At 35.8% G+C, this 23645-nt stretch overlaps 3 protein-coding genes across 4 annotated transcripts; 2 read left to right on the top strand and 1 right to left on the bottom strand.

The window, feature by feature from the left end:
• Window positions 1-1337: 1337 nt before the first annotated feature.
• Window positions 1338-6362, top strand: Pp4-19c (protein phosphatase 19C). Its single transcript, XM_076809744.1, has 6 exons — window positions 1338-1636; window positions 2679-2848; window positions 2920-3072; window positions 4355-4606; window positions 4736-4974; window positions 5463-6362. The coding sequence occupies exons 2-6, from the start codon at window positions 2699-2701 to the stop codon at window positions 5590-5592; spliced, it is 924 nt and encodes a 307-aa protein (XP_076665859.1). The 5' UTR covers window positions 1338-1636; window positions 2679-2698; the 3' UTR covers window positions 5593-6362.
• Window positions 6363-8004: 1642 nt separating this feature from the next.
• Window positions 8005-12666, top strand: Mrpl37 (mitochondrial ribosomal protein L37). The gene is made up of 7 exons (XM_076809749.1): window positions 8005-8262; window positions 8760-8945; window positions 9090-9296; window positions 9731-9850; window positions 9933-10039; window positions 11943-12125; window positions 12198-12666. The coding sequence occupies exons 2-7, from the start codon at window positions 8770-8772 to the stop codon at window positions 12617-12619; spliced, it is 1215 nt and encodes a 404-aa protein (XP_076665864.1). The 5' UTR covers window positions 8005-8262; window positions 8760-8769; the 3' UTR covers window positions 12620-12666.
• LOC143367676 (cyclin-dependent kinase 20) lies at window positions 12664-16994 on the bottom strand. Of its 2 annotated transcripts, none has more exons than XM_076809750.1 (6): window positions 16515-16994; window positions 16043-16249; window positions 15717-15905; window positions 14519-14755; window positions 13843-14070; window positions 12664-13777 (listed from the first exon to the last, which is right to left on the bottom strand). In XM_076809750.1, exons 1-6 carry the CDS (start codon window positions 16527-16529, stop codon window positions 13622-13624), a joined length of 1032 nt encoding a protein of 343 aa, XP_076665865.1. In that variant the 5' UTR covers window positions 16530-16994; the 3' UTR covers window positions 12664-13621. The 2 variants fall into 2 exon arrangements, with proteins under 2 accessions (XP_076665865.1, XP_076665866.1); XM_076809751.1 differs by lacking the exon at window positions 16515-16994 and adding an exon at window positions 16329-16471.
• Window positions 16995-23645: the final 6651 nt, after the last annotated feature.

Raw genomic sequence — 23645 nt, 5'->3', positions numbered from 1 at the left:
TTCAATCACCATTGCCTGCAGTCTATGCGTAGTATGCGTGAATTGAAACACACCCTAAGTCAAGCTTATGCATCCTAAGGCAGTGATGCCAGATCGAGGACGGGTTCCCTCGAGAATTTCCCCCACCTCGCGCACACTACGCAGGGGGACCAAGCCGTCTTTGTTTGGCTGAAGTTTTCCCGTTTAGTTAGCACCGCATTGGTAGGAGGCGCTAGGTACATCACACACACATACCTACGTGTATCAGTGAGCACGACACCAACCTTTCGACGTTGGTGAAATGTTACCATGACGACCGTCGTCATTTAGAAATGTTTGGCGCAGACACGAGGAAGTGTCCTCACTTTCCCTGGTTTACCCCAGGGGGGCCAAGCTTCCCTCTTACGAAAGTTGAAGCAGAGTTTGTAGCGCCTCCTACCAATGCGGTGCTAACTAAACGGGAAAACTTCAGCCAAACAAAGACGGCTTGGTCCCCCTGGTTTACCCTTTCTAAGGCTGTCTGACCATGGATTGTCGCGTCAGTGACGCGTATGCAGCAGATAGAAGGATATACAAAGAAATTGAATATATTTTCTTTTTCTAAGAAAAGAAGAAATATTCAATTTCAATGTTTATCCTTCTATCTGCTGCATACGTGTCGCTGGCGCGACGATCCGTGGACAGGTTTTAACGTAAACGGTGCATTACACGTATACACATACACATACGTCCCGATTCACACCAATTCACACATTCACAGTTTAGTACGCACCTCATTGGTAGGAGGCGCTACAAACTCTGCTTCAACTTTCGTAAGAGGGAAGCTTGGCCCCCCTGACACTACGCCGGAGCAGCGTGTCCGTGAGTTGGACACCGAAGCGCCGAGCTCACGGACACGCAGCACCGGCGTAGTGTACGCGAGGTGGGGGAAATTCTCGAGGGAACCCGTCCCCGATCTGGCATCGTAGTCCTAAGGGCGGTATTCTCAGTCGCTACTTATTCTTAAGCAAATGCTTAAGCATTCGGCATCCTTTATTAGCTACTAGGTTATGCCGCATGCTTAAGCATTTGCTTAAGAATAAGTAGCGACTGAGAATACCGCCCTAAAGGTCTAAACACACTTGTCAGTTTCGTGTCAGTACCGTTCCGTCGTGCCAGTGGTAAGAAGAAGAGACCCTCTACGCCCCTCTTCTGACACGGAACTGATATGTGTGCGTAGACCTTAATGGACTGTCCTTCAGGTTCATGCCACGGACCCTCGTGTCATAGATAGGAATGTCGGTTTCCACAGCGTGTCCCGGGGGGCAGGAGTGGGGTTGAGAAGTTTTGTGTTCGGCAGTGTCCCGTTGAATCTAGGGTAGAACTGCGTAGAACCAACAAAATGCGGTTAAATTACTTACCTCGGTTTACATTAATCCACGGCAGCCCACTCGAATTTTTATTCTCGGCTTCTCTGGGTTGTAATGTCAGTTATATTGTGATGTTCAACGCTCGTTGAAACGAATTCTTTGATTGTTTGTAACCAATCGTTAATGTTTTAATATATATGAAATAAACGACACGAATTTTATTTGCACGTGTGTTATTTAAATGCATTTTATTCATTGAGCAAAAGAATCCTCGACGTTTTGTTTCATCGACTTTTTAACTCAATCAGGTACGTTTATCTTTTACATATTATTTATTAGTATATTATATAGTTATATAGGATACAGTCCCGTTAATTTCTTATCTACCACGTTACCATAAGAAGAATTATTCTTATTTACGTTTCTAATTGATTAGTATCCATAACTTTTTGAAGCGTAATTTCTCGAAAATCTCGAACTTAAAGAAAATATCTGTAAGACGGATATTAAAGACATTTTTTAAACAATGAAGGTATCAGATATCTCCACGCGTAAATTTTTCGAAGTATATGATTTACAATTATTTTTCAGATAACATCTATTTACTGTATTATATTTTTGCAGTTAAATGTTGTAATTTCTTAGTTGTACTAAGAGTTAAATAAAATTAATAGCATGATGCAGTTGCCACTGATTTTTTATCAAGTTACTTATCTAATTTTCAATCAGCTGATGCACTAAAAATGCTTGGTGTTGATAATCTAACCGTTTCATAAATATAAATCTAAGCTCCTTTATCGATGTTTCTTCAGCTTATTATATCATTAGTTTTATATGCAACATTAGTTATTATTATCTTATAAATAGAATATTTTTCTAAACCTTTCATTAGATACTCATATTTCAGCCAATTTACCGATGAAAGTTTATTTTGTATTTAATACACAAGTTTATCGAGGCGGAACATAAAATTTTATTCAGAATTACTCGTTAATTTTTATTATTGTCGTTAGTGAAAAATTTATAAAATATGTGTCTAAAAATATTTAATATTCTCCAAAAAGTTCAATACCTGTATATTAGCAAGATGCTTCAGGCTGTAATTGGTTTCAAAACTTTTTACAGTTCGCCCTTAAACGTAAAATAAATGTTTCCAGAATTATGCATTTAATTATGAATTAATAAAATGTAACAATATTATGTAATCAGTAATAAACAGATTTGTAACTATGTAGACATATTTTAATTTTAGTCCTTGTTTTTAACGATTAACGAACGATTTAAGTATATCATATTATCTACTGACGCTCGCCTGAAAGCGGACAACGATATAATGGACGTAATTTTCAGCGAAGGTAATACCCCGTAAGATGGCTGATTCCAGTGACTTGGATCGGCAGATAGAACAGCTGAAGAAATGCGAAATTATCAAAGAAGCCGAAGTCAAAGCTCTTTGCGCGAAGGCGCGCGAAATTCTCATCGAAGAAAGTAACGTGCAAAGAGTCGATTCCCCAGTTACTGTATGTTTTTAGAAACGCGATAGAAGGGAATTATGACGATCATAATTTACGAGACTTATTCAATGTTTCAGGTATGTGGAGATATTCATGGTCAATTTTATGACCTGAAAGAATTATTTAAAGTTGGCGGAGATGTTCCTGAAACAAATTATCTGTTCATGGGCGATTTTGTTGATAGAGGGTTCTACAGTGTTGAAACATTCCTTCTACTGCTGGCGTTAAAAGTAATTAAACGAATATTATAATAATATAACAGCTTTATAAAATAGTGGCAATTAAGGCCGTCGCGCATTTTGGCGAAACGCGGCGAATCGAAGAAATTAATAGTAATTAATTGTCGCTGCGTAATTGTTTATGAACTTTTCTCTTCGTATCGCCGCGGTAAGCCAAAATGCGCGACGTCCTTTAACGTAAGAAAATCATTGCGATCTTTTAATTCATACTTTGGATATTATTCCGAAAGGGACCGCTGGCCGATCGAGATGAGGTTTGGGAGGAGGGGTGGGGAAGGGGTGGTATACCCTAAATCTAAAATTGTAGCTTCGGGTATTTATTAGTTTCCGAAATATTAATAAAAAATTAATTTTTTTTTGCAGGCCCCTCTACCCGGGAGCCATCCCGTCCCCCATTTTTTATTTTTGAAATTTTGTAACCCCGGTCTGATTTTTAGCATCGCCAAACTCACATCGGTTCGCTAACATGCTTTACGCGCCCGCGAGCGGGCGCGCGCCCCCCGCGCTGATTTAGCCCCAACCAATACTAATACCCGGGACAAGTTGGAAAGTGGAATGCGTTCTGTCGGTATAAGTCAACAGAAATATTTTTAAGAGGGGGGGACGTGGTAAAGTGAATAAAAGAAATCGGTAAGGTATACAGTATTCGCCCGTTATGAGTTCGTTTTTTCCGCCCGTTGAGAGTCCGGCGACTATCCCCACCATTTCTTGGAAGCCTGCGGATGAGAGTGAGAGAACCGGACAACGAGCGAGAGGAAACGAAAGGGTCGACACAGCCAGTGGCCGCGCGGAACCATGTCCGCAACCCACTATGAGTCCGCCGCCAGCCCCGTTCGACGGACTCATAACGGGCGATTACTGTACCCTTTTATGCACAGTTACCTCTCTATCTTTTGAACGCATTAATTGCCGAAGCTAGAATTTTATATTCGGGGTCTTTCCACGCCCCTCGCAATACCCACCAAGCTTCATCTCGACCGGCCACCGATCCCTTTCGGAAGTACAGCCCATACTTTTAACCGCTTCGTTCCCTCGGAGGTGTTATGTCGCGAAGCAATACCGTTCATGCGATGCCACAGACGAGTAAACGCGCGTCTTCTGTGGCAAGCTAAGTGACCGCGGAGCAAAAACAGAAGACGCGTGTTTACACGTCTGTGGCATCGCACGAACGGTATTGCGTCGCGACATAACACGTCCGAGGGAACGAAGCGGTTAATAAAGTTTCGTAACTTTATAAGCATAGTTACTTTTACGAATATAATTGTAATTACAGGTTCGTTACCCCGATAGGATTACACTAATAAGAGGGAATCATGAGTCTCGACAAATTACGCAAGTCTATGGGTTTTATGATGAATGCCTACGTAAATACGGCAGTATTACAGTTTGGCGATATTGCACAGAGATATTTGATTATTTGTCCCTCTCTGCTATAATCGATGGAAAAATATTCTGTGTTCATGGAGGGTTATCTCCTAGTATACAAACTCTCGATCAAATAAGAACTATAGACAGAAAGCAAGAAGTAAATGAAAAATATGTTTCGCACTGTTCCTATCGAAATAATGAGATCACTTCCCATGCACATTTCGTAGAAACAAACGCAGCTCCCATAGAATAGGAAGTACTAAAGCCGGGAACAATTTGTTTGTAGGTTCCACATGATGGGCCAATGTGCGATTTACTTTGGTCAGATCCCGAGGATACTCAGGGTTGGGGAGTTTCACCGCGTGGAGCCGGTTACCTCTTTGGCAGCGACGTTGTAGCACAGTTTAATTCCACAAATGATATTGATATGATATGCAGGGCACATCAGTTAGTTATGGAAGGGTACAAATGGCATTTTAATGAGACTGTTCTGACAGTTTGGTCCGCACCTAATTATTGCTACAGGTATACAGATTATTTAAAATTTAAAGGCTACACAAATTTTAACCCTCCGTGGTCACACCTTATAATCACAAATTGCTCACATGGGATTCACTGTACCCCAGCGTCATTCCTGAGTTACTACTTTCGTAAGGTTTTGAATCTTTTAATTTTTGAGTGATAATTGTACATACATTCGTAATATTCACACAGTCAAACTCTAATGGTATTTTTCTAGAAATCTAAATTTTGATATAAAATTTGTAGTTCAAGAAGAAGTTGTGGGGAAAGAGCGATATTTTTTTCCGCGGTAAATCCCATTTGGAACACGTAAATGTGCTACGTTCGAATTGATACACCCCGTGTGACCACAAAGGGTGAAACAGTCGGGCTAATTCCTATTAATTATCGATGAAATTAGTATTATTGTACTTTTTCACATTAACTGCAATGAATGAAAAGAATGTTATGTCATGTATAAATCGATACTAACGAGGTATTTCTTGCAACAGGTGTGGAAACGTAGCTGCAATATTAGAATTAAATGAACACCTTCAACGAGATTTCACAATATTTGAGGCAGCGCCACAAGAAAGTCGAGGAATACCCAGTAAAAAGCCTCAGGCTGATTACTTTTTATAAACAAAATTTCCATTAAAAATAGCTGTATAAACCAAAACGTCCCCAAATATTTTTTAAAAAAAGAAGTCATTTCAAATGATCGCATGCTACATACCTAGGCACGTGCAAGCATGTTACATAAAGAAGGAAGCAGCTCGTTTACGAAAATACGATACACAAATGACAAAGTTGATCAGTTTGTAATTACATACTGCCAATGGACTGCTAACGGTATTGAAAATACTAATTTGATATAATAAATATTACGAACACATGTTTTTCAATATTACATTTCTGTTAGTAGTAATAAAACTGATTAACATTTAACCTTTCACTACACATTAAATAATTTTATTCTTAATGCCTAATTAAATGTTACGCTCGCATTGATTCGAGGAGAAAATTATAGTAACGGAAATCCTCGGTCTCGTTTAAACGTAAGAAACGTAAAGGAGTCGGAATTTATTATAAATTTAAATTACAATTTCCCCCTAAATTTGATACACTTGATACACTTATATATTTGAATCATTACTGTACTGTTATATACACTGTTATGTATGACATAATATATTTATAATTATGACTTTTGCATATCGAGAAACAAGTAAAATTGTACATACGTAATTAAAAGGTTATACAGTAATATCAACCCCTATTCACGCGAAATAGCGACAATACGAAAATAATTTAAAATTATGCATCAATGAATATCAGAATCGCATATTAAAAACGTGGCGACATTTTTGTGATTTTTCTACAATCTCGGAAATAAAATAAAATTTCAAATGTAGTGTAAGTCTTATGACTCACGTGGTTATACTTCCTTCCATATGTAAGTTTCGTATCTCGCCTATTCTTATCCTAGCCGATTCTATTTCATTGTCATTCTATAGGTGAAGATAGAATTAGATAAATAAGAGTATATGATTTATCTACGGGTAGAATTGAGGTTGGCGCCGATTTCGCAAAAATACTTCCATGTGCCGAAAAATATTTACTAACAATTTTTTAAATATGCTGAGGATTTATTGAAATACTTCGTTGAAGATTTAGATGTATTATATGAGAAACAATTTATTTCGCACAATGTCCACAACTTGCTTCTTCTTCGTTCCGTTTTCTCCTTGGGGATCGCTAGGCGGTGTCTTGACATCGCTTTCGCGCCATAGAAGGCGCTTCAGGGACGTCCACAACTTACTCCATTCGTGTAATGACGTTAGAAAATTTCGAGTTGTGGACAACTTCAGCGTATTTTCTTTTGAAATATTTTTTAGGAACTTTGAAGAATTTAATAAGAAAATCTGACAAGCTATTGCAGCAATTGGCAAGACTTTTTCTAACTATAAGTCTGAAGCAGTACATATACAAACAATTGGAAACTAATGGATATTATATACATTGTCATGATAATAGAAATAATTGTTTCATGCGAAGGATGGAATGATTATTTGGATTGTAAATATAGTGAAAATGGGGACGGGACAGGTATGTAACATAATAGGCCACGAACTGAAAGTAGCTGCCGATAACCTGTATGAGAAACCTTCGGCGGTATTTTCAGTCGTTGCTTAAGACTAAGATCGTCTTAAGCATGCGGCATCTAGAAGCTTCTACTAGTCCTACTAGACTAGTAAAGGATGCTGCATGCTTAAGACGATCTTAAGAATAACCAACGACTGAGAATACCGCCCCTTGTCTATCTTTATTTATAAAAGTTTTTATTGTTTGCAAAAACACAACGATTATGTTATTGGCCGGTTTCAGAAATAACACGTAAAATATGGACTATCAAAAGAAACCAAACACAGGACTAAGTTATGACATTGCGACATAAGTGATAGCACATGAGCTCACATGAGGTGATAATAGACTAGGAATAACATTTTTCACAGCTGAAAGAACTTTAAAATTGCTATTACTGCCGCCCCTGGCGCTAGAAAGGGACAGGGTGTCTCCAATGTATATCTTTCTCTTTCTATCGCCGTCTACATTTTCGCCCATTGCATGCTTCCTCGATGTTTATATGCTTTAAGGGCAAAAGTGACTCGTGGAGGGTGCAAACAAATTATCGATATATGGAATTATTGGTGTTTTAAATGTATATACCATAAAAGAATCGATGAAAGGAATGATTAGGAATAGAATCAATTAACTGAATCATTATATTGGAAAATACAATATGTAATACATATAATGGCGTTAATGCGCACAATGCAGCACAGAATGGCCTTTTTGGCTCACATTAAGAACTATCGAAAATATCGATAATTATACAAGACTATCGATAGTGATTTCGATAGTGTCGGCTATCGATAGTTCTCCACCTCTAGTGAAGAAATCGGATATAAATGCTCTAAGTTGAAATATCGATATTTTGATAGGCAAATATCGATATATGCAGTTATCGATAAGTATCGCGTATCACTACTCCCAGCTAAACCTGGACAAACTCACGCTGTGACACGTTATGAATCTAACCACTAAGTCTGAAACGACAACAGAAAATACTTTGCGTTTTCGTTTCTCCTACTTCAAAGATTAATTTCAACTCACTACAAAAACGCTAATAGTACCGTGTACTGCTGTGTACTGCCGTTTATGTAACGCTTATTGATTTTGTGTAATGAACGGTGGACTGAATCACAAAAAGTAAAAGTTTTGTAACTGTTCTATACAAATATTATTAACGTAAGTTTTCACATTTTTTCTATTTAAATAGGACCTGTTAAGTGAACAAAAGTAATAATATTCTGAAATTTACTGTTAAAAAAATACCAATACGTAGCTTTTTGTCTAAAACATAGATGCAGTATTTATCCTCAGAATATTATTAACCTCTTAACGCACCAATTAAAAATTCAAAAGCGGTCGTTTTCCCCCCAATTTTTATATTCTGTATTTTCTTAAAATACAAAAGAACATTAACAAATCTTGAACAAAAAAAAACAACAAATTTTGTTTTATGTTGTTGTTGGTCTCACGAGTTAACTCGGGCGCGCGGAAAAAAATCGTTTTCTTAAACCCGACTTAACTCGGGCGAGTGCGGTAAGAGGTTAATGAAAAATCAAAATTAATTCTAAAGTTTAAAATTAATACGAACGGAATAATACAAAACTATTTTAAAAGCTAACAAAAATTCGTTTTAATTATTTTTCAAAATGTAGATTTACAATTAATCTTTTCAGATAAATCAGAATGAAGTTTACACAATTGTTGCGTAAACAACATATAGGTAGAGCAGTGCGGTCTCTCTGGCAGACGCAAAGAGATAGATCTATAACAGTAACGAATGCAAAAGAAGTTTTAACATCTATGGGTTTCACGGTACAAGATGCACTAGAAGTAGTAAAACCGCCAAAACAATTTTCTAAGTAATGTTGCTAATTTTACTTAATATAATGTTTAAACTCAATTATATTCTATTAATATTTCGACATATATTAAATGAACAGAAATTAAAAATATATATTAAAACAATTTAATTGAATTAACATGTTCTTCTATTTTAATATCAGATTAGAAATACCTGGCATGTGTGATGCTATGCACCCTGATTGGAAGGAGAAAAGCTGCTTAACATATAAAGATCACGATGTTCTTCAAGGAGGTATATCACAAGCATGTTTATTAACGAACACGTTAAAGGTTGACGATGAGCTTCCTGAAAAAATAAGAAACATGGCAACTGATATCCCAGAACATGTAGACGATTTATTAAAAAGGTATATTAATTATTGTTAAGGGTGGAGCCTCGTGTAGCAGGTCAAAAAAAAAATCGATTTTTTTTTTACATAAATCAATAGTTGAACCTCACAAAAATGTGCTTCCAAAGGCACAGAATAAAAATCGAAAAATTAAAGCCGCTATAGCAAGTTTTGCCACGGAGCAGCGGATAACGCAGGTTTACCAGAAACCTTTAAATGCGTTTTTCACAAAACAACAAGTTTTGCAATTTGCAGACAACGTGACTCGGAAAATATTTAACCGATCGATTTGGCCTTGCTCATTTTCTTCATAGAAATCGGCTATTGGTATAATGATGTTAAAAATATAACAAAAAAATCGAGTTTCTGACTGCCTAGTCCCCTTAAAGTGTTTGGGTTTGAATGTAGTAGTATATTTGTTAAATTATTAAATCATTCGTTTATTTTTTTAGAATGATTTGTACGTCCAACATATATGATGCACAACAAGTAAAATTACCGAAGCTGAAAGATCCTAATAGACCTAGTTGGGTATTTCCTAGAGTATATGGTGTAACAAGTACAAGAAAAATGTAAGTTCAAATTGTTTAATTCTGTTTGTTCTGTATCCCTTTAATTTTACGTCTCTGTTTTAAAATCAGGAACTTATTGTAGGCGTAACTTGTCGCGAAAGTTTTTACAACTATGTGAATCATTATCTGGACTAAGCGTTGCACAAAATCGATCAGTCGTGCATGACGGGGTACTGTCTATGTGTATAGGTATGTCACTAAAGAGAAATTATCATTGCACGTACAGTGACTCGCAAAGTTCTTCGCGTAGTACTATCACATTTACAAATCCAAATTGCGTTGATTGCTTTATTTTGTATGTTGGAATTAGAGGAACTTGACGCACATAAAAGCATAAAATTGACAGCATTTTTCACAATATTATATTTACGTGAACGAACCTGTGAGTGGCTGTATATCATTATTTAGTAACACACACCGTATATAGGACGAGAGATTTACCATCACCATCTCGAATAACTTTTAACTCGGCGGGAGGCGCTACTGGGTAAAATTTACCACAGAGGCGCTAGTTGCGAAAATATGAAGACTGAGTTTTTGTTACAATTTTTTAAAGAACTTTAATAAGGATTGGAAGATATTTCATAAATTTTGTTTGATTCGTAAAACACTGTACTTTAACATAAAAAGTACAAAGTTAAAAAAATATTCGGCTTAAAAAATACTCTGCTTTAAACCAAGGTGCGTTAAAAAATAATAATTTGAATTTATTGAGTTACGTTGTCCACCCTATTGTACTCATGACTTCTAAAATAATTGAACCATTGTATTGATATTAATGAACATCATTTCCATTATCTATTTTTCGTTAATTATTAGGTTTAGGAGAGATAAACTAGAATTTTGGTACAAACAATTTATGCAGCTAAAAAGTTCGCCAAATTAATAAAATGAAAAAAAAAGCGATTAAGAATATTTCCCTCTTGACAATGAGTAGCCTTTGTACAAAATATTTTCTCACGCAATATGAAACTTATATGTTACTTGATGTGATCATTTCAGGTGTCTTATCGTGCGTTATGTACATTACTGTCTATAAATCACCGGACGTTTATTCGTTTTTGAAAAAATGCGAATTGCGTTATAAATAGTTTATTTTATAGTAAATGCAGCAACAAAATTTAAGAATACATGTAGTTCTTCTATTAAATACTTCTATTAAAAAGGGATCAGCACGGCCGTATAAGAAGTGGTAAAGGTCACGATACACTAAGCATTAACCACTATGTGCCAAGAGTCCGGCAGACGTAGAACTTTTTCTACATAATCGACGTGGATAAGAGTATATCTCATTAATCACAATCAAGTATTTTGTGATATCAATCGTTTTAAGATCTGGATTATGAAACCCTCCATTTCAAAATAGGGAAACGATATTTTTTACCACTGGCCCTGCCGTCACGGAATTGATATGTGTGCCCGAACCTTTAAACAATGTCACAAAAAAATAAGCACAGAAATGGCGAAGCAATAAAAAAAGTTCATATAAACGTTTGTTCTGTCTTCTTTTGTGTTTGAGTTAAAGTCACTTTCGTATTTTAATAATTGTCGTTCTAAAGTAACAAAGAACACTTGTGACGGGAGAATATCCAATTTCAATGAGACTTGGATATTTGTATTTTTTTTTTTTAAATATTTTACACTTTTTTTATTTGCTAACATCAATATCTAGAGCAGGGGTTCTCAAGCTTTATTTTTTGCGTGCCACTCAACATCTACAAGGGCAGTGACGTATCACCAATTAAAATTGGGAATACTGCGTGCAGCATGCGTATGCCACGCTTCAGCAATGTTAAAACGTGTAAAAGAAACGTGCTATGGGCTTGATTGATTCATCACACACAAAATGTAATCGAAAAGCATTCGCACACTGCCTGGAAGGCTTCCACGTACCACTAGTAGTACGCGCACCATAGTTTGAGAAACCCTGCTATAAAAGATGAATCTAGCGACTAGGACACATTGTAGCTCTATTGAAAATTTCTTTCTAGCAATTTTTTTGTATCATTGCCTAGAAAAGAAGCGTATTCCAGTTTCTACAATCACCCCGTGTAGTACATGTTAGTAAAAACGGAGTTTTCTTTAATTTTAGATAAAGAATCGGATCTTCTACAGTTTTTCCTGAAAATGGAGTTCATGGTGACATCTTTAAAGCCTTTAACTGCGATAGCAGATGCAAATGCATATAATAACCTCGATATGCCCATTTTGTATCCATTACATCATACTATTGGTTTATCCCAAACAAATACTTACAAAACTGAGGATATGTATCGTAAGTTCAATTTTGACATAATATATCGAGCGCGGTTTGAAAATTTAATATATGTGATAATTTATTTTCTAGCAATCAACGTGAGATCTGCGTTAATGAATGCTCACACTATATTGGTAAATTATGATCCAGAAGAAGTTAAGAATTTAACAGAATTGCCAGTTACTGAAAGTCAAATTCACGCGCGTTCCTTGATAAAATCATTTACTGCAGCTATGGCTTGTGCTCGACAAAGGTTTGGAAGGAATGTGAAAGAATTACCAGAACCTGTTGTTGTGCAATGTATTCAGTCCGATGGGCAGAGTTTTCATTTCTCTGTGTACCAGCTTAACTCCTTAACTATTGATAATGCAGAGGGGAACAGAAACTTCTGGTGGTCTTCGCCATCCATGAAATTATATCGAAAAGCTGAATATGAAAACGGGAGACCATACCTTGAAGGGTATAATAATGAAGTTTTTAAAGTATTTCATGCATTTTATAAGAATACATAAGTAACAGGAATATTACGATTAATAAATAATTAATACCAAAAAAATAACTGAATACTCTTTTAATGATTGCCCTCAACATACTTTTAAAGATACAGAAGTACTTGATTACTGCATTGTTCTCAATACAGTATTGTTTCGCTATGAGCTCGTTTTGGTCTTTGCATTATAAACGCGTTGCGATCTCCACTATTTCTGCTTGACTCCCGCCTTGCAAACGGGAACGCAAGCGAGAAATCGTACGAAACAGACGAGGTATGATACATTGTTTCACTCCGTGTTTGACCACCGAATATTGAGCAGCTAATAATAAGGGCATTACTAAGAAAAATACACGGGATATTCTGTTCGATCCGGGACCTAACTTCACCTCTTCGGAGTTCACCTCTGAGGTTGGAACATGCAGGGTGTACCACTTGAAGAAGGCCACCTAAATATCTCCTTTCTTTTTAGAGATACCAGAAATGTTTAAAGCATAATTTGAATCGTTGAGGCGAGCTCTCAGGGAATAAGCGGTGTACATATAAAGAAAATACGCATAGTCTCACATGGGGGGCGGAGTATGCGAAGTATAGTGTGTCAGGAGCTGAAAAGACGGACTGAGTTAGAGTGTCATATTTCGTCTATTTCGTATCGTTTGACGATTATCGTATGCTTGTCTTCAGTCCCTGTGACTTGTTCTCGCCTTTAGCAAGATAGTAGCGACAAGTCAGCACGCGCTATGAGCTTTCCCCATGCCCTCAATGTCATGTGCTCTTAACGAATAAATGCTGTATTTATGTAACTTACTAATTTACTACTTATACAGTTACTAGCTTTACTACTCGGCTTCGCTCAAAATTTAGATTCTGATTTTATAAAAAAAAAAATTATTTTTTTCGTGTGAAAATGGTCACATTCCGCTGGATTCGTCAGGCATAATGAGCTGAGGCACATTTCGTGATCCCAGAGTTCCAACACACAAACATATAGAAGCTTTCTGCTTTATATATTAAGATACATAAACTAAGCAATGGTTAATAATTTTTCAAAAAGTAGGGTAACTGGTATATTTATATCAATTTCTTTCTGTCTTATTTGACTGCGATGACTGCTCGATGGTTTTATCAAATTTTCTGTACAAGGGTACGGCTTGGTGTGAAAATATAAGTGACGTAACGCCTGAAATGAAAAATATATCAGTTACGGTCATTAATTTCAGTTGTGGTGATTATTTTGTTACCCACTTCACTAGCTGCCAATCTATTAGATGAATTGTATATAAGAATTTTACTAATTAGATCAATAGCTTCAGGCTCAGCATCCTCAATGATGCAGTCCCATGTTATCCCTTTTTGATATGGGAATGTGATTTTGTTAAAATCAGGCAATGTACTTAACTCCGGCCATGTTTCTGGCGTGGGTGATCCCAAATATTTTAGTACTATAGCTAATTGTTTGATATCAGTTTCTCCCTGTAAGTTCGTATCTTTGGAGAAATTTTACTTTTTACAAATAATACTAACAAGGGGAGGACACCATGAGGCACCCATCGATTTTGATGAGCCTTGGCACGATGAATCTATGTCGAAAATAAGTAAATAGGTGTCCGAGCGTTTCTGCCAATGGGCCTTAATAATAGAGATATTTACATGGAAATTATTCGGAAGAAGACATGTTCAAAAGGGGATCCCGACGCCTCCAGAAGGGAATCTTCCGCGGGCGCCAGGGTAGTGTGGGATTTTTACCCACTAAAACCCTAAATTTTTAATAATTTACATGTAAATATTTCTATTATTAAGGCCCATTGGCAGAAACGCTCGGACACCTATTTACTTATTTTCGACATATTTTCTCATCAAAATCGAAGGGTGCCTCATGGTGTCCTCTCCTTGTAAGAGATATTGATATCCGGAATCTTACTGCAAACAGTGGCGATTTGTTGAGTAGTTCGCCGAAAATACACCCAACAGACCACATATCAACAGCTAATGTATAATACCTTGCCCCATATAATAATTCAGGTGCTCTATACCATCTTGTAGCTATTTGATGCGAGTATGGTCTTAACATATCTTTCCATATTAATCTTCCCAGACCAAAATCAGCAATCTTCAAAATTCCTTTTTCATTAATTAATAAATTAGCAGGTTTCAAATCCTAAAAGAATATTATAAAAGGAAAAGTGACATATTTACTGTCATTGACCTACATGTGGATTGGAACAGTATTGGTCTAAGTGTAGGCTTGCGGGCATGCACAAAGTGGGTAAAAAAACTTATATATTCAGATTTATTTTGGATATCCAAGAAATGGAAATAGAAAGAAGGAGAGGAAGAGAGTTTGCTGAGGAACTAGCGAAAAGAGACAGGGCAGAGCAGGTTCAATGGCAATGCGACGGAATACTAGGAGGCAGATACAACGCACATTACACAGAATTCAGGGATAACCAGAGAGCAAATTACTTAAACGGAAACTACAGAGGCAGAGACCAAAGCATGATTGCAAGGTTCAGATGTGGGAACGAAGAGTGGGGAAGCAAGTACTGGAATGAAGAGAAAGAGACAGTATGCAGAGTGTGTAATGGGGCTAGAGAGATGCTGGGTCACTTGCTACTAGACTGCAAGGAGCTGAGAAGAGAAAATTCAACGTGATCGTGGGATACTAAAGGGAGAAGAAGAAGGAGCGGAGTGGATGCGTATGATTCTGGAAAAAAGGAGAAGAAAAGAAGAACATGATGAAGGAAGAAGTCAAAACGAAAGCACAATCTTGAGTTAACAGTCCCAGAAACGCTTACACACAAAACCCATTTTGAGGCCGAAAGGCAAAAAATCAACCTATTTACTACAATTCGGATTTGTTTTAAAAATAAATGGAATACGAAATAAATAATTAAGTGGTAGTTGCGAATATTACAAAAAAATAATTAGTCCGTTTATAGCAACATTGAATAGTTATCAACAATAAATAAACTGTAAAACAAACAGAACAAATTGAAAATAGGGGCAAATTTTCTGTACCCTATTTCGAATTAAATACATGTTTAATTGAAGTTCAGTAGATATAATTATTCGTGCCTCAAATTTATAAAAGCTTTCAAATAACTCTTAAATTTTCATACCCTGTGTATTATATTTTTCCCATGTATATATGCAATACCTTCCAAAATCATTTTCATATATAATTTCACTTGAACTGATGTTAAACATATTTCATTATCTTTGATTATTTCCCATAAACCTGTTGGCATATAGTCAAAAACCATTATAAAGTCTAATCCAATGGGGAAAGCATCCAATAATTCCACTACCTGTGACGAAATAATTTCCTCGTATGTAATTTATTTTTGTATCATCTACAACTTTGAATTTTGTAAATGCATTGATTTTTTTTTTCATTTTTGCGAGAGTAGCAGATAATATAAAATAGTGATTGAAATAAGCATACATTACAATGTTTTAGTTGCTGTAAAATTTTTATTTCACGCGTAATCGATGTAGATATGCCATTTTTAATATTTTTCAAGAGTAATTTTTTTAAAGCTACATGTTTTTCAGCCACCACATCGTGTGCTTCTAAAACTATTCCGTGTGCTCCTTCTCCGATTTTTCCAGTTATTAAATATCTGTCCATATTCGTTTCTAAAATATTTTGCTAAATAGTAAGAAATGAAGCTTTATTATTTTTACCATTTAGCTAATAAGTCGTGTTAATTATATACGTATTTTATTACACAATAATATCAAGTAGATGTAAGCAAGAATAAATGTATTGTTCAATAAAAGTTTCCTAAGACAAAAGTTAATAGTTATTTGTCGAAATACGACGTCAATAGATTGAACTGAAGGAAAATAATAAAGTACTCTTCTTTCCGAGTTTGATTTACTATATATTGTTCGTTTGTTATTAGGGCTGTTACCATAGTTACGGGCATATGGTGGGAAAGGAAGGTACGCTTTCCTAAGCGCCGGCGCCGGTCGACTGGAGGCGATGCGCATGAAATTATTGTGTGTAGTTATGTGTAGTATAATTTCCACCTATTTAACCAGAACACTTCTATCTCGCGAGGAAACATTACTGTCAAAATTTATTTTTCATTGCTTTGGTTATGTATACTTTTCTATTGTTAACATAAAGTAAAGGATTTCTTTGTCCTAACTACACGTTTTTACTAAACGTGATACATTTTTTATGGAGACTTCTACGAATGAAATACAAGAAGAAACATTACTTATTTCTGTATTCAGTCTTCCTAACCCTCATGATGTAAGGATGTCCTTACATCATGCTAACCCCCATTTCCCCAATTAACATTTGTTTCCGTCCTTTTCGTTATTACACTAGTCTCCTACTTTATTTACTTGTTTCGTTCGTGGCGAAATTGTATTAACTGCAGTCACAGATTACACCGTGACTGTATAGTTGAACCCCCGCCATTTGAACTTTAAGAAAGTCATAAGAATTTAATGACACTTTTATTTCATTTATAATAATAAAATAAATGGCATACTGACATTCATAGATCTCATTATGTATTATGGGAAAACTGTTATTGGCCAAATGCGGGCCAGTAAATCTGTCCTGGGGCTATAAATGAAATCATTGCGAAGGTTATGAGCAGTGGCGGATTTAAGAAAAAAAGCACAGGTGGCATACGTTCTGAGGGGCCCATTTTTTCTGGAAAAATTAAGAAGCAGTTTACTAAAAACGGGCTAAGTATAGTAGTTTGAAAAAAAATGTAACATTTGACTACCTATACCCAGTCATAATTTTTCTTGGAGATGGGGACCTAGGGGGCCTTCTGCGCAGAGGCCCAGGTGGCTACTGCTCATTAGGCGCCCTGTTAAATCCGCCACTGGTTATGAGACTTGTCGATGTCATTTTTGAAGACATTTCAATAATAAAACAAAGTAGGAGCACTATGCTGTCCACCCGCCGGTAGCAGCCACACGCATGGACCGGTTACCTGTAACGAAGCGCACCGTGGTCTTCAACATATGTGATGGCAAATTGAGAGTTTCCAACCTGGGGGAACTATTGTTTTACAGACAAAAGCTTCTAACAATCCGGACGTATTTTTGAATGTTTAAAATTAGGTTATGTAAGGGATATGTAAACAGTAAAAAGTTTATAATTTTCATGCTGCAAAAATGACTTTTCAGACCGAAAGTGAATTTTTTTCAGGAAGACCAACCCTTCCGATTTAAAATGAAAGAAAAACGAAATTCGTGTAAGATATAGTTTCGGAGATAAAAATTCATTTCTAGATCCCATATTCGCGAAAATGAGCAAAAATGGGAAAATTTAACGATCTGTATTTTTTAAACAAATTCGAAAGCATCAAAGTGATGACTTAAACCTCTCCTAATATCACGTGGACTACATCATATTTCGGTTTCATAAAAATCCCAGATATCGACCGCAAAAAAATAATCGATTTATCGTGGAATAATGCATTACTTAAATTTCAGTAGTGGATAAGTCACTATATAATACGTACTTACAGATTAGGAGCGATGGGGCCGCAGTGATGGAGGGGGAAACACCTACAGGAGCGGTGGTAATGTGTGCGTGACTGACGCAGGCGCAGTTCATGCAAATAAAGTTTGATGCCGAGCGCATTCGTCTAGTGACGGGAACTTTCCCGTGAGCGCCCTATTTTCCATACGTTTATTCGATTAAAACAGAAATTGATTCCTTTTTTAAATCAATTAAATAAATTGAAAGAAAATTCACAATTCTATCAAATTATACCTGTGTCACAATTCATCTTCAAGAAACACCTATTTTTAAGGCCGTCACACTGTTGATCCCCCTGAACTGCCTGTAAAATCGGTACCGCTAGGAATTCCGTTCTAAAATTTTACCTGGTCGTTCTTGAAACGTGGGATGAAAAAATGCAAAAAAATATTTTTGATGATTTGACGGGGGAGTGCCCTTAAGGAGTGATTCTACACTCCAAAATAAGACGAAAATCAAGAACACTGATATTGCGATTGAGGCTTCGTTTGTTGATTATAAGCGTTTAAAGTTATGCCTAACAGCAGGCAACCCGCGTGCAGCGGCGCACGCGGGACATGTCGGGTGGGGGGTTGGGCAGTGGTTGTCAAAATCACTGCTGCACGGGGTCACTTACCTCAGAGAAGCCGCAACGAAATTTACGACAATCGACATCATTTTTTATGAAATTCAGTTGACATTAAATTCCATTTTTTTTAAGTTAATTTTTTTGGAGGAGCTAAATTTTATTAATTTTAGTTGACATTAAATTCGTTTTTTTTAAGTTAAAATTTTTTTGGAGGAGCTAAATTTTATTAATTTTAGTTGACATTAAATTCGTTTTTTTATGTTAAAATTTTTTTGGGGGAGCTAAATTTTATTAAATTTAGTTGACATTAAATTCCGTTTTTTTTTAGTTAATTTTTTTGGAGGAGCTAAATTTTATTAATTTTAGTTGACATTAAATTCGTTTTTTTTTAAGTTAAATTTTTTTTGGAGGAGCTAAATTTTATTAAATTTAGTTCACATTAAATTCGATTTTTTTTAAAAGCGTTTTCTGCGACACAATAAAAAATTTAAAGGGTACAATCCATTGTTTCCACTATATCCACTGTAGTTCATTCTGTTATCAAGACACACACGCACAGGAATCATACAAAACAGAATCGCAGCACCCAAAAAAAAAAAAAAATTTAGATCCTCAGCACTAAAAAGGGTAAAATTTTTTTAAAAAGTACATAATTTTACCCGTTAACCCTGTAACCCGGCTTACGGACCAACCACTATTCGCAACTACCCAACAATCTTTCTTGTGAACACTTTTAATTTCTACGTATAAAACTATTATTAATTTTTTATGAAAAATGGGCAGTGACGCCAAATATTTTACAGAACATCATTTTTCCACCTGTGTACTCATTCCTTAAAATTTCACACAGACTTTTGAAGATAGATGACTTAAAGACGTCCTAATAAGGTGGTGAAACGTTCAGATCAAAAACAGACGTAAAATGGACGTCTTTAAGACGTCGTGTGCTATCTAATTAAATTTTTAGAATAAGTGGTTGTAATATACATATAGAGCAATAATTACAGAAATGCTGTATTGTTCGAATATTAAAGTGGATAATTGTATACGAAGTCGCTAAGAATTTCTCAGGTTTTACTTTTCTGGAAGTCGTTAGCTCTATTTCCTATGTAATTGGTTATTAGGGCTATTGTTCTTAGTTGAGAAAAGCCTTTATGTACACGCACATATGTATGTACATTAAGAAACTTGGTGAAAGTTTCACAAAACTCTAAATTATGTGGTAATGCTTTATTGAGAGCAGGGCCGACGCGAGGCGGGTTCACCGCGTTCCCCCGGGCCCCGCGGTTGAAAAGGCCCCGCGCTTTAAAAGGCCCCGCGGTCCACGAGAAGCTTATCGTAAATTTTGCGGGGCTCTATGCGTAGATATTTATTATTATAAAATTTCTTTAAAAGGCCTCGCTGTCCACGAAAAGTTAAGCGTAAATTTTGCGGGGCCCTATGCACAGATATTTATTATTATAAAATTTAGAAGCACAATATAAATGCGCTTTTTTGGTCTCGCGCAATTTTGGGACCCGGCCTCGCAAAAGTTCACGCCGGCCCTGATTGGGACCTATGCTAGGCAACCCTCTTGGCATGAATTACTTTCAAATCAAAATATGAAAGCTTCCCTTCTTCTTATTCACCAGCTAAAATAAACAATTATGAATAAAAAAATCAACGAATCAAAAATATAAACTATTATACTGTAATTGCCATTGTAATTATGTAGGTAATTAATATTGCTTATAATTAATAGAATAATAAAATTACTCCCATCGATGAAAACAAGAAAAATCCTACAATGTTCATATGACTGTAATTTAATTTCACATTCGCTTGTTATACACTAAAAGTAATTAGTTAATCCTTGTTGTTGTAATATATACATAAAAGAAATCATTTTTCCAAATATATTTGTAGCTACGATCAGTATTGTTAGAAAATATTAAACCTCCAAAAATGTTTGAATTTTATATATAATAATTATAATAATCATGTTATCAGATTATACAAGATGGACCACATAACTTCATTTTTTAATTTTTCTGCCGTGGATAATTTCATCCCAAAGAACTTATAAACTGCTGGTGCCACATTTTTTTGTATGTGCAGATTTTTAAAAGGAACTATATGTTCTTAATACGACATGCTTACAGTGGACGGGAAAACAAATTGCCCGATGTAGAACACGTTGAAAAAAAAAATGGGAATGAGCACATTTCTGCCTTGCAAACTTGCAGCCAACTGAAGAATTTAGAATATTTTTTGTATTTAAAGAAAACTGATAAAGGTGTAAGCCCCCCAGAACAAAGTTGTCCAAAATAGAAGAAACTTCATATCTTTGGGATTTTTTTCTCAAAAAAGTATACAACTTGCAGTAAAAAAAAATGTTATGGTTTTTCTTTATTCCTTCTTCAAGGATATAAAAACTTTTTTTTTTCATTTTCCTATAATGGTTCTAATTTTACGCGGCGCTCAAGTGCACTGCTGCAACAAAAGAGCCGTAAACGGTAGACAGTAGAACTCGACGTAGGATTGTCTGAAATAAAGAAAACTTATAGGTTATTATTCTTATAGGTTAGTTCAGTAACTATGGCATCCGCCTTTAAGGCAAATAAAACAAAATGGCGACGTTTGGCACACATTTGAACGAAACACTTGCGAAGAAGGGGGTAATTCTGCGCCTGAAAATGTTAATAACAAAGAATTATAACCTCTAAAATTGATTAATAGAGGGTGCTGCGATAGTGAATTCAATTACAAAGAAAATGCCACCAAGTTTTTTTAAATCGGTTAATAATTCCTATTGTTACGGTGTCTACCGTTCGGAAAAATCATGGATCGAGAAAAACGCGTTTAAAGTTTTACGTGGGCGCCGCGTGGCCGGGTTTTACCCACGCATTTGCCGCTACTCAAGTGCCTATAACTTCGTGAATTTTACGAATTTCAGAAAATCCTTTAAACACGTGTCTTAAAATGTCGAACATTATAAAAATAAAATAAAAAAATAAATAAAAAAAAAATCGATTTTTAGACCGGACGGTCCCCTTCACAAATAAAGTCACGTGGTTCACCCGACACAATTACATCGATTTTATCGACACAACGGACCCATATAAATAGGTAGAATCTACCACTTGGATAGTTGCGAATATTTCGCAGTTTAATTTCTGTTGTTACGCTGTCTACCGTTCGGAAAAATCATGGATCGAGAAAAACGCGTTTAAAGTTTTACGTGGGCGCCGCGTGGCCGGGTTTTACCCACGCATTTGCCGCTACTCAAGTGCCTATAACTTCGTGAATTTTACGAATTTCAGAAAATCCTTTAAACACGTGTCTTAAAATGTCGAACATTCGAAAAATAAAATAAAAAAATAAAAATAAAAAAAATCGATTTTTAGACCGGACGGTCCCCTTGACAAATAAAGTCACGTGGTTCACCCGACCCAATTACATCGATTTTATCGACGCAACGGTCCCAAAGAAATAGGTAGAATCTACTACTAGGATTATTGCGAATATTTTGCAGTTCGCAAATTTTTTATTTGAAACTTGTTTGAAAAATTGTTGCTTTATGCTTTTAAGCTCGAACTTCGAGGCTTGATGTTTTTTTTTAAATTTTGTTATAGCGGTACAGTGAAAACTGGGCAGATAGCAGAGAAAAAGGAGGACACTGCGAAGGGAAGCGACGGTGGAGTGAGAAAGAGAGCGAAGAGGAAGGCTGTGTGGTTAGTGGAGCTGTACAAAGAGTGAGGAGCAAAGAGAAGCGAAGAGGAGAGGAAGCGGGCCATTGCGCCATGAGGAAGTGGCTCACCACTTATACGAGTGTAGTTAACTAATATGTTCCAACATAGAAGTTTGCTCTGATTCCACGACAAGCAGACAAACTTAACACATTCGGATAAGAACAGAATATAGGCACCGGTCGCAAAAGTAGTCTGATGAAAAGGAAAGGGAATGTACCAATGGGGGTTTTGCCCTGTGTAAATATCGACTTTATCCGGATAATGGTTTTTCATACCGGACACCGAGCACATGGCAATCTCGTACTTGAATATTGCTATGCCAGTAGCATTTATATATTACTAGCTTCACTACTCGGCTTCGCCCGAAATTTAGATTCTGATTTTATAAAAAAAAAATTTTTTTTTTTTTTTTGGTGAAAATGATCACATTCATCTGGATTAGTCAGATATAATGAGCCGAGGCACTTTTCGTGATCCCAAAGTTTATTCACAAACGTATAGTAGCTTTCTGATTTATATATTAAGATAATATAACGAGGTTCTCTCATTATCCTGAGGGTGGTATTGTTTTCCTACCCTGAAGCCACCTATAAAACGTTGACACACTAGCTTCCCTTCTCTAAGCCATTCGATTCGTTAATTATTTCTTTTTCATGAAAATAATACCATATTTCATATAAATATTTATTATGTAACAATAATAACATAATAGGCGTGGTGTATATCGTAAACGTGTATTTTACAACGATTCGATTTTATTATTGATAGGAGTATTATTTCAACAAAGTAAACTATCCGGGTATGATAAAGTAAAAAATTCATGTTCCATGTGAAAGCACCTTTATGTACATGCAGCTCATTTTGATTTCACATCATTTTTTTTTATTTTGTAATTATTGTTATCTTCCACCTTTTGTGATTTATTGGATTTCATGTACTTGGTGTTTTTTTTTTTTTAAGTTTTTGAAGTTACTCGATTGTTCTTTAAATTTTATTTTTGCAATATACATACCCGCAGGATTTACGTCGAGCGTATTTAGTTGAATTGGGTAACTAGTTATTTAAAGATTGTATATCGCGATTAAGGCTTTTACGTAAAATACGTACACTTTTTTTAATTAATTACATTTGTAAACGATTGTTGTCTATCTACTATAAAATAACGCTGCAAATTGCAATTCAAACGTATTTAGTATACAAACGTATTTAGGTAGAATTCTGGAAAAATAGT

The sequence above is a fragment of the Andrena cerasifolii genome, chromosome 4 (genome assembly GCF_050908995.1).
Source record: "Andrena cerasifolii isolate SP2316 chromosome 4, iyAndCera1_principal, whole genome shotgun sequence".
In the NCBI taxonomy this organism is placed as follows: Eukaryota; Metazoa; Arthropoda; class Insecta; order Hymenoptera; family Andrenidae; genus Andrena; species Andrena cerasifolii.
This window is presented reverse-complemented; position numbering and strand designations above follow the sequence as displayed.

Coding starts and splice junctions, on each gene's coding strand:
- Pp4-19c (XM_076809744.1), top strand. CDS start 2,699: ATGGCTGATTCCAGTGACTTGGATCGGCAGATAGAACAGCTGAAGAAA. Junction 3,073..4,354: donor TTCTACTGCTGGCGTTAAAA/GTAATTAAACGA, acceptor TTGTAATTACAG/GTTCGTTACCCCGATAGGAT. Junction 4,975..5,462: donor GCACCTAATTATTGCTACAG/GTATACAGATTA, acceptor TTCTTGCAACAG/GTGTGGAAACGTAGCTGCAA.
- Mrpl37 (XM_076809749.1), top strand. CDS start 8,770: ATGAAGTTTACACAATTGTTGCGTAAACAACATATAGGTAGAGCAGTG. Junction 9,851..9,932: donor GTAACAAGTACAAGAAAAAT/GTAAGTTCAAAT, acceptor AACTTATTGTAG/GCGTAACTTGTCGCGAAAGT. Junction 10,040..11,942: donor GGTACTGTCTATGTGTATAG/GTATGTCACTAA, acceptor CTTTAATTTTAG/ATAAAGAATCGGATCTTCTA.
- LOC143367676 (XM_076809750.1), bottom strand. Junction 14,071..14,518: donor ACAAATCGCCACTGTTTGCA/GTAAGATTCCGG, acceptor ACGAACTTACAG/GGAGAAACTGATATCAAACA. Junction 13,778..13,842: donor ATAGATTGGCAGCTAGTGAA/GTGGGTAACAAA, acceptor TTTTCATTTCAG/GCGTTACGTCACTTATATTT.